The sequence below is a fragment of the Enhydra lutris genome, unplaced genomic scaffold (genome assembly GCF_002288905.1).
Source record: "Enhydra lutris kenyoni isolate GAN:26980312 unplaced genomic scaffold, ASM228890v2 scaffoldscaffold86, whole genome shotgun sequence".
Lineage (NCBI taxonomy): Eukaryota > Metazoa > Chordata > Mammalia > Carnivora > Mustelidae > Enhydra > Enhydra lutris.
In genome coordinates, this window is record NW_019154170.1 from 4,381,344 (window position 1) to 4,392,398 (window position 11,055).

General features: G+C 46.0%; 1 protein-coding gene across 1 annotated transcript in view; it reads left to right on the plus strand.

Moving 5' to 3' along the window:
* Positions 1-8,526, plus strand: part of LOC111161712 (zinc finger protein 77-like) — a 106,381-nt gene extending 97,855 nt beyond the window's left edge. The window contains exons 2-3 of the mRNA XM_022525580.1: positions 4,244-4,421; positions 4,834-8,526. Of these exons, the coding sequence (XP_022381288.1) occupies positions 4,244-4,421; positions 4,834-6,982 (2,327 nt within the window). The 3' untranslated portion in view covers positions 6,983-8,526. The remainder of the gene's footprint in view (positions 1-4,243; positions 4,422-4,833) is intronic.
* Positions 8,527-11,055: the final 2,529 nt, after the last annotated feature.

Sequence of the window (11,055 nt, forward strand, 5' to 3'; positions counted from 1 at the left end):
GCCTGCATTGGCCGCATTCAGGCCTTTGGTCCGCTGGCCTCTCAGCTGCCCGCTACTGCCCACCTCTGCGCCCACAGCAGTCACCACGCATTGTTGCACACAGACATATTGAGGGTGACCCCCATTCATCAGTGCCCCAGCAAGGCTACAGTGGGACTTCTCAGCCAGCCATGCGAGCCCCACACAGTGTGCATGTAGCAGCTGGGTCTCAGCCGTGACAGGCGGGCACACGCGGCCCACAGCAGAACACTCCTGGAGCACCTGGTCCTGGTGGCCGGGGTATGCTGTGGTGGAAGGCACCGTAGCATGTCTTCTGGAAAAGCCACTACTTTGAGGACCGGGAGATGTAGCTGACTGACTTAATACGTGCCAGCACAGGGAGAAGACAGAGGAATTTGTTGCAAGGAAAATAACGGGATAAAAGCACTGAAAATGACCTAAATCACAGAAAGGTAAGTCATCTACCAGATAAAAGAATTCAAGGTAGTGGTCATGTAGCTACCGCCCAGGCTTGAGAGAAGAGTGGCTAGACACGGTGAGAACTACAACAAGGAGATAGGAAATATAAACAAGAACCAATCACAGCTAAGAAACCCCATAACTGACCTGAGGAATACACTAGGGGGATCCATAGCATATTGGAGGACGCCCAGCAGCTCCCGCAATCTGGAAGGTGCGGGAACGTAGGAAGCAACGAAGCTGAATAGCAGAATTACAGTAATGGTGAGAGATGAGTAACTGACGTATTAAGTTCAGGGACCTGTTGAGTACAGCAGTGATAAGAACATTTGCATCATGGGGGTCTACGGAGGAGAACAGAGAAAAGAGCAGAAACTTCTTTGAAGAAACTGTGGGTGAGGAGTTCTCAGATCTGGGCATGGAACAGATACTCAGGTCTGGGAGGTTCAGCAGGGCCAAATGGGAAGAACAAAAGGAGGTCCACACCCACGTTTATAATAAAATGGAGAAAAAAGGAAATATGAAGAGATTATCTGAAACCAGCTAGAGAAACTCTAAATTACAAGGGAAACTCCATAAGGCTGTTAGCTGATTTTTCAGGAGAAAAATGGCAGGCCAGTGGGAAGTGGCTCAGAGCTTTTGGCTCAGGTCGGTTCTCTGCTCAGCTCCTGCCCTCTCATGCTCTCTCTCTCACTCTCTCTCAAATAAGTAAATCTTAAATTTTAAAAAGACGCATTTAACAAATTAGGAAGAAGTGCATGCTTCTCAGTAATTACTTTCAATGTAGACGGACTAGACGCTCCAATCAAAAGACATACATTGACTGAATGATTAAAAAAAAAGAACCCAAGGGGCGCCTGGGTGGCTCAGTGGGTTAAAGCCTCTGCCTTCGGCTCAGGTCGTGATCCCAGGGTCCTGGGATCGAGCCCTGCATCGGGCTCTCTGCTCAGCAGGGAGCCTGCTTCCCTTCCTCTCTCTGCCTGCCTCTCTGCCTACCTCTGATCTCTGTCTGTCAAATAAATAAATAAAATCTTTATAAAAAAAAAAAAACAAAACCACGTGTCGTCTGCCTAAAAGGGAGACACAATATGGACTGCAAGTCAGGTGGACTAAAATAGATTCTCCATGCAAATAGAACTGGGGTAAAAAGTAGAGCTCGAATACTTACATGAGATACAGTAGGGGTCACAATGAAGACTGTGACAAGACAGAGACTGCCATGACATGATGATAGACAGATTAGTCTGACAAGAGCAGTTTAACAATTGAATATATCTCTGTACCCAATGGAACGCTTAAATATAGAAAGCAAATATTAGGAGAAATAGAGGCAGAAAGTGACAATAGTAAATAATTGTAGGAGGATTTAACACTCCACTAACGTGCCTGCATAGAACGCCCAGACTGAAAATCAGTAAAGAGTGGATTTCAGTGACATCGCACCAGGCGGACATAGTGAACTTTCCATTCCAGATGGCAGAATTCACGTTCTTTTCAAGGGCACACGGAACATTCTCCAGGATAGTTTGTGTGTTAGACCACGAAACGAGTCTCAGTAAATTTATGAAGACTGCGATCTTAGGAGGCACGCTTTCGAAGAATGGCAGCATGAAATTACAAGTCCGTAATAAGAACGGGAAGCAGCTTGGGATGCCTGGTCGGCTCAGTTGGTCAAAGGTCTGCCTCCCACGTGGGTCACGGTCCCATGCTCAGTGGGGAGCCTGCTTCTCCCTCTGCCAGTGCCTTCCCCTACTTGTGCCCCCTCTCTACTCACTCTGACAGATAAATTAAAAAAGACTTTACCAAAAAGAAAAAAAAAAGCAAAAACATGTTGAGGCCAAACAGCATGCTACTAACACCAGTGGGTCAACAGAGAAGGTCAGGGAGGAACCACAAAATACCCGGAGCCAAAGAACAATGAGTGGAAGATGGAACATCTTTGTCCCGAGCAGCACAAGCTGGTAAGAGAGATGTGGACTGGGTGCCTGGGGGGATCAGTGGGTTAAGCCTCTGCCTTCGGCTCAGGTCATGGTCTCAGGGTCCTGGGATCAAGTCCCACATCAGGCTCTCTGCTCGGCGGGGAGCCTGCTTCCCCCTTTCTCTCTGCCTGCCTCTCTGCCTGCTTGTGATCTCTCTCTCTCCGTCAAATAAATAAAATCTTTAAAAGAAAATCATCAGGGAAGTCAAAATCGAATCAGCAGTGAGATACCACCTCATGGCAGCCAGGTTGGCTGTATCAGAAGGACAAAGATAACAGGATAACAAGTGCTGGTGAGAATGTGGAGAACAGGAAACTCAGCTTTGCTGGTGGGAAGGTAAATTGGTGCAGCCCACATGGAAAGCAGTACAGAGGTTCTGCAGAACACCACAGAAGGACCATATCGTCTGTAAATCTGCTTCTGGGTATTTAACCATAGAGAAAACATTAATGTTCATCGTAGCGTTACTTGCAATACTCAAGATACGGAAGGAACCCACGCATCCGTCGACGGGTGAATTGGATAATGAATATATGGAAAACGCGTCTAAGGGACAGTTACCCAGCCAGGGAAAAAGGGTGACGTCTTCCCATTTGTGAATACGTGGATGGACCTAGAGGATTTTCTTCCAAGTAAGTAAGTCAGAAAGACAAACACCATATTTTACTTACATGTGGAATCTAAATAACAAATGAATGAACAAACAACAGGAAATAGAAAGAGACTTAAAACTATCAAGAAGAAATTGGTGTTTGTGCCACTGGAGGGTACGGAGGGAGCAGAGAAATAGATGAAGGGGATTGAGTGGTCCAAGCTGCACTTACCAAACGTGGGAACGAATGAAGGAGGGCACATATTGCATGGGGCACTGGGTGTGGTGTATAAACAGAGAATATTGGAACACACACACACACACACATACACACAGTAAATGTGGGAATGGAAAGTACAGCAGAGGGAATATGGTCATAATACAGCATTAGTTTTCCATAGTGATAGATTTTAATTATAGTTACTGTGGCAAGCATTTTGTAATGCGGATGATTGTTGAAACACCGCGTTGGGACCTGACCATAAAATGAACGGTCAGTATGCTTCCAGCAAGAAGAAGAAGAAAAAGTCCACACTTAACCATCATCAATGAACTCGAAGAATAAAGAGCCCATCTTCCAGACTGCTTGTGGCCCTTCAAATCCTCCCCCCTGCTGGGCTCTTCTCGGGGAGCTCTGGGCAGCCACACCCACCATCCCACTACAGTGGCAGCTGGGGCAGTGCAGGCTCCCCCGGTGGCCTCGGTGCCTTCAGAACGGACCAGCAGCCCTCAGTCGGAGAAGGGAGAAGGGAATGGCATTTGCGCAAGTCCGTTAGAAACGTGACTCTGTCCTTGTTTTGAGAAGGTGATTTTGTCACTCACCTGGCCTCCTGTCAGACATTTCATCCATCCTTGCCCACGTGGCAAGCCTTTCTGTGTTCCTTTATGGAAGTAGGGTGTGAAGGTATGTATTTTGTCCAGTTCCTTTCTACTTTACTTTTCTGATAATACTTCCCTCCACATTAGTCGCCATCGATTTTGAAGTATTTCTGAGTAAACAGGCTGCCCTACATACACTTTTCCTCTTATTGCCAAAGTCCCAAATCACTAGGGTCCTGAGGATTTTTCTTTGGTTACTTGTCTGTTCTTCCTGATGAACCTCATTTCCATTTCGGGATCAGTATATGACTAGAAATCGACATATGGTCTGTTTTCTTACCTTCAAACATCAGGTCATTCCCAAGAAAGTGAATTTTGCTCCTAATTTTTGCAGTTGATACGAGTCAGGATAAAAGGAGTGCATCAAGGACTCAGCGAAATGTTCAGAATGAGCTCCCCAGTGAAGGCAAGACCGTCTTACTTGCAAGAAATGATTCGTGCTCTGTTTTTGGAGCAAACTGGAAATTTCCTAACGGTGGAGATCAAACCCAAACCCAGGAAAGGCGTTTGAGGTGAGTAACACTCATACAGGAGAAGGAGGGGCTCAGGGCGGACGGTGAGACTAGCTTGAGATCAAAGGATCACTGAGAGCAGACCTCAGTAATTGTATGATCCAGACTTTCACATGAAGTAGTTTTAATGAATGCATTCTAGATACTGAACATCTGAAAACTAATTCAGTTGGAAATAATGGTGAGAAAAACGACATCTGAGAATCCTAGAGTGTTCGGACAGTATTTCCGTCTTCAGCCAGTACATTAAGCTTGTTTCACTTTGGTTCCATGGAGACAGTGCGAGAAACAGCCGTTCACTGAAGACAGCCGTTATGTATCAAGTAATCATTAATACGGATCAGTAGATAATTAATGAAGAGATCAGTTAAAATCATTATTCCGTAACAGTGTGCCTTCCCATTTTGAACAGAAGTCGTTTGGTGAAGCGGGTCTGTGAAAGCAGCGAAGATAATCGATGTGGAGAAACCAGAAGGCAGATGACAAGTCTTACCGTGCGTGTGGATCGTCCTTCTAGAGACAAGTCCTGTCACTGCGCCAAGTGTAGAGAAGCCTTCACAGATGGTTCTTTCCCTGAGAATCCACAAAGATCCCACCCTGGACACAAACCTAGTCCTTGTGAGGAATGTGGGCCAGCCTGCAGCTGTGTCTCGAGCCCCAGCCCTCACGTGGACACAGGCCTTGTAGAGAAACCTTATGAACCTCAGGACACTGGGGGAGCTTCGAAGAGAGACTTGAAGAGTCGCGGTAGTAAAAAATCTTTGGAGTGCAAGAAATGTGGAAAAACTTTCACTTGCATGTCATCCTTACGGGGTCACGTGAAGGATCACTGTGGACAGAGAGTCCATGCGTGTGACGTGTGTGGGAAGGCCTTTATGTATCAGTCTTACCTTACACGTCACATGAGAACTCACACTGGGGAGAGACCCTATGAATGTGTGAAGTGTGGAGAAGCCTTTGGGTCTGCTTCAAGTCTGCAAAGACATGTGAGGACACACACTCTGGAAAAACCCTGTAAATGTCAGCAATGTGGGAAAGCCTTCCCTGGTCACTACTCCCTTGAAGCACACATGAGAAGACACGAAGAGGACAGAACCTTAGAATGTAAGGAGTGTGGGCAAAGTTTCAGGAAGCATCTGCCTTTTGAACGTCACATGACCACTCACAATGTCATGAAACCCTATGAGTGTAAGGAATGTGGCAGACTTTTCAGATATCACACAGCCCTTGGAGTCCATATGAGGACACATACTGTGGATAGACCCTACAAATGTACGGAGTGTGGGAAAACTTTCCAGAAGTGTGAACATTTTAATCGTAACATGGCCACCCACAATACGGTGAAACCCTATGAATGTAACCAGTGTGGCAGATCCTGCCGGGATCACACAAACCTGCGCATCCATATGAGGACGCACACTGGGGAAAGACCCTATGAATGTCAGCAGTGTGGGAAGACCTTCAGATATCTTGGAAATCTGCGGGAACATACGACAACACACACGGGGGAGAGACTGTATGAATGTCAGCAGTGTGGGAAGACCTTCAGGTATAACTCATGCCTGCGAGAACACATGTGGAAGCACACTGGAGAGAGACCCTATAAGTGTCAGCACTGTGGAAAAGCCTTCATTCGTCACCACACCCTTGTACTACATACTGTGAGAAGGCACACCGAGGGTGGACACTTGGAATGTAAGGTGTGTGGTGAAACTTTCAGAAAGCATCAACCTTTCGAACGTCACATGGCCACACACGGTATCCTGAAACCCTATGAATGTAAGGAGTGTGGAAGAGACTTCAGGTGGCACAGAGACCTACAGGTACATACAAGGGTACACACTGGGGAAAGACCCTTCATATGTGAGCTGTGTGGAAAAGCCTTTAAGTCTCTCGCAAACCTTCGAGGACATAAAAGGACACACACTGGTGAAAGGCCCTGCAAGTGTCAGCAGTGTGGGAAAACCTTCTCGACTCATGGAAACCTGCAGGTACATATGAGGACACACACTGGGGAAAGACCCTGTAAATGTGAGCAGTGTGGGAAGGCTTTCTTAAGTCCTGGAAACCTGCGAGCTCATATGAGGACACACAGTGGAGAAAGACCTTGTAAATGTGAGCAGTGTGGGAAAGCCTTCACCACTCCTGGAAACCTACGAGCTCATATGAGGACACACAGTGGGGAAAGACCCTGTAAATGCCAGCAGTGTGGGAAAGCCTTCACCCGTGCTGCGTCCTTGCGGGTACATACGAGGACACACACTAGGGAGAAACTTTATGAATGTCACCACTGTGGCAAAGCCTTCAGGAGTCCATCGCACCTGGAAGCACACACGCGGACACACACTGGGGAGAGACCTTTTAAGTGTACAGAGTGTGGGAAAGCTTTCAGTCAGCCTCAGTGTTTTCAAGATCATTTGAAAATGCACAACACAATTAAACCCTGCGAATGCAATGAATGTGGGAAAACATACAAGTTTCCCTCATCCCTTCGAGGGCATATGAAGAAACACAGTGGGGAGAGAACTTCACCGGTCACTACTCCCTTCAGGAACACGTGAGGAATCACAGTGGACGGTAACCTTTGTGAATCTAAGGACTCTGGTAAGACCTTCTAGTATCGCATAGAACTGCAAGTATATGTGATAACACTCAGTTGACGAGAATTGTGTGAATGTCCACACTGTGGGAAAGCCTTCAGGTGTCCCTCTAATCTTCGGGGATCCTTGTGAGAACACAGTGATGTGAAACCCTATGAAGTTAAGAACCATGGAAAAGCCTTCTAGTATTTCCTCAATCTGGGAGCACAGACACTGTGCGAAAGCATTTAATCTCCCTAAAATCATTTTTTAAATGAGAGCCAATATACTGGAGACAAACCCGAATGGACACAATTTGGGGAACACTTCCCGTATAGAACTTCATGTATTTTGTTCATGACAATTGTGGCAGGACAGAAATCATTTCATTGTTACAAACATGGCTTTGTTTTTGCAAGTGCCTCTTCCATGGTAGAGATGCGAAGTGTCTTAATTTCTAGTTCGTGTTGCTGATATGAACACTCATGGTGCTCAGTGTCCTTTGTCCTCTACATCTGTAGGACATACACTTTGTTGTCTCAGACTTGAAGTAATCACCTGGTTATGTAAAACACATTTCTTTTCCAATACAATGTCTTTTAGACTCAGGTTGATAAGAACGTGTCTGTGGGAGGAGTGTGTGCGTACAACTTTACATAATTTTAGAAAAAAACTTGAAGTTCATATTCCAAAAATTTCCTAATCTGTGATCATCCCATAAGACTTTTTGATTGTTGAAAGTTCTTTTCTGTTGCTAATACTAGAATTTCCTGACTCTGAATCACCTCTGTATTTTCAGTCTTCATTATTGAAACACGTGTTTTCACATAAGTTTTATCCTTTTATTGAGCAGATGTTAAATTTTTTAAGTTGTTTTTACCTCTTCTGAGAGTTATTGTTGGTGTTTTTGGTTGATTTTATTCCAATATGACTTGGAAGAATGTGCCTCTTGACCATTGCTCAGGATCGCTTGTTTTTTTTCCCCGCGGTCAGTGATGGTGGTGGGAATATATCCGAAGTGCTTTCTTCTTACCCTCAGGAGCCAAAGTCTGGCGTGCACAGTGCCAGTAATAACAGCCAGAACTCCTGCCAAAATACAGCATAACGTACATTTTAGGCATAGGAGCCTCTTCAGTTTTATTGACATTGGATGTAACAACATTTCATGGTTTCCATAATATTCCACAGTCCTGAGGTACCCCAGTAGCATACCAGTTGGACTAGTGTTTGTGGTTTTACCCTTGGCAAAAGGAGAGTGTAACTCACCCTGTTGGGTTGGACATCAAATGGGATAGCATTGCTGTCTCAGACCTTCAAAAGAATTTGCAGGGTGCTTGGACGACTAGGTCAGTAGATAGTGGAACTCTTAGTATTGGCTTTGTGGGTTTGAGCCCCACATTCTGTGTAGAGATCATGTAAAATAAGTAATCATCAAATAACATCTTAAAAAGAGAAAGGATTCCCAGAAGCACACCCAAGATAATGTTTACTACGTTCATGCTTTTTAAAATACCTACCAGTAGGGCGCCTGGGTGGCTCAGTGGGTTGAGACCCTGCCTTCGGCTCAGGTCATGATCTCGGGGTCCTGGGATCGAGTCCCACGTCGGGCTCTCTGCTTAGCAGGAAGCCTGCTTCCTCCTCTCTCTCTCTCTCTGCCTGCCTCTCCGTCTACTTGTGATCTCTCTCTGTCGAATGGATGAGTAAAATCTTCAAAAAAAATAAAATAAAATAAAATAAAATACCTACCAGTAAACTATGAAAATAGTCTTTTTTCCTTAGAAGAGTGACCTGTAATGTCACCAGGACTCAAAACATGATGTTGTGTCTGCATTAAGGATGAGGGGTTTTGTCTGGATCCCAGTGTGGTCTGGTTCCAAGATCAGATACCATACGTGTTTATCTTGAGTTTGAGCAAACCTTAATTTTTTGAGACTTTATGTCCCTTTAAAACTAAAAGTTTCAACAAGTAGATGATGCCTTCCATTGAAAGGCAGAGAATGAAATTGTCTCCATAGTGTGATAAAGTAGAGACGCAGAAGATTGTCCGCCATCCAGAGCTGCCTTAGGGGTCCATGGAAAGTACAGAAGATTCTGCGGTTCCCTGCGGCATGACTGTCTGTGGGTATTATCCAAGTGAAAGCAAAAACTCGCTACACTTACCAGCTGGAATCCCAAATCCAGTGCATAGGTGAGTTACGATGAAAAATTTCCTCTAGTGGCAATGGATGTCAGTAGCCTGTGGGGTTAGAAACAACAGTGTGGAGGCATGAACATGCTACTTATTGCTGAGAGGTCCTGGATAGATGTCCGTTGCCAACCATTGGGTTTTCTCACCAGGAAGACAGTGTTACATTGAGTAGAGCTGGGGGATCATGAGACGCTAACGCTTTTTATCTTCTATCATGGGCTTGATGCCCTGAAGTGCATCTTTATAGACTATTGTCTTGTCTCATTCTCCCAAGAGACTTTGAGAAATACAGTTTTATCTTTACGAGGCATACTGTGGGTTCTGGCAATCTCAGCTGAACGCGTTGCCCGTAAAGAACAAGGTGGCGGATCCAGTAGGAACAGACCCCATGGCGCCATCAGAGACGGAACGTGCAGAAGAGGCCAGGAGGTCGTTCGCTTCTCCTGGTTGATCGTTCTGCTCACTGCTGCGCAGTATGGAATTATGGGCCCATTTTGAGGGAACCAGATTCTGGCATTTATTTTTCTAAGGAATGTCAGGTGCACACATGAGTAGAGGAGAAGCAACAGCGGGGAAGAAGGTGAGTATCTCTCCAAGGGCCCAGAAAAGAAGAGGCTGAGAGGCAGGAAGAGACCTGCGGAGATGTTTTTAAGAGGCCCCACTGTTGGAGCTGTTTCAGTCCTTGTAGGCGGGGGTTTTGTGTGAGGGAGTTGGCCCCCAGGAGGGTAATTCTGGTGTCAAGGGCAGAGACTCATTCCCAGTGTGCAGATGGTTCCACTAGTTGGTTAAAAGGGACCCCTGGGAACAGCCCCCATAGTTCCTCAGAGCCCTGGTTTGGGAATGCAGAGAAGGTTGGAATGGCCAGCTGGAAGGCTACAGGTGCCTGCAGCCCTTATGTGTGTAACAGGCTTTCTCCAGTATCCTGGCTCTTTGTAGTAATCGCAGAAAGTACTGGTTTCAAAACTGTCTCACATGTTGCAACTGAAAATTGAGGGGAAAAAAAGAAAAGGGCGCCTGGGTGGCTCAGTGGGTTGGGCCTTTCTCTGCCTTTGGCTCAGGTCATGATCTCAGGGTCCTGGGGTCAAGTCCCACATCGGGCGCTCTGCTCGGCAGGGAGTCTGCTTCCTCCTCTCTTTCTGCCTACTTGTGATCTCTCTCTGTCAAATACATTTTTTAAAAAAATTTCTTTAAAAACAATTTGGAGTCAGTTTTAATCATCCTGAAAAGGCCCATCAGGATTTTGTGTGCCAGTCTGAATTTTGTTCCACTCAGCAGACTTGAGGGAAGATAGTACAATTGCTCAGTAGTATTTCCAGCAAGTGTTCTAGTGTCCCTGCAGACAACGTGCTGTTCCCTTAATACTTCTTCTTTTTTTTTTTTTTAAGATTTTATTTATTTATTTGACAGAGAGATCACAAGCAGGCAGAGAGGCAGGCAGAGAGAGAGGAGGAAGCAGGCTCCCCTAGAGAGCAGAGAGCCCGATGCGGGGCTCGATCCCAGGACTCTGAGATCATGACCTGAGCCGAAGGCAGCGGCTTAACCCACTGAGCTACCCAGGTGCCCCCCTTAATACTTCGTAAGATGTTCCTGTCGGGCCAGAGTCACCCAGTGTTTGGCCTGGCCCTCACCAACAATCATGTGTAGTAATTCCTGGAAATAAATTTGAATAACTGTTCACCACACTCTGGGGATCCTCAGCCACATTGGCAAATGCTAACTGTGGCTCATGGTTCAGTCTCGAATGCAGGGAACTGAGGTTACTTGGAACCCCAAATGGGCCTGTCTTAACAGGTTCAGGAGAGGAAGGATTGGGGAGAGAATCTGAGGAAAAGGGACCTTCAGGGAAAGAAGTGGGGGTGAGTTTATC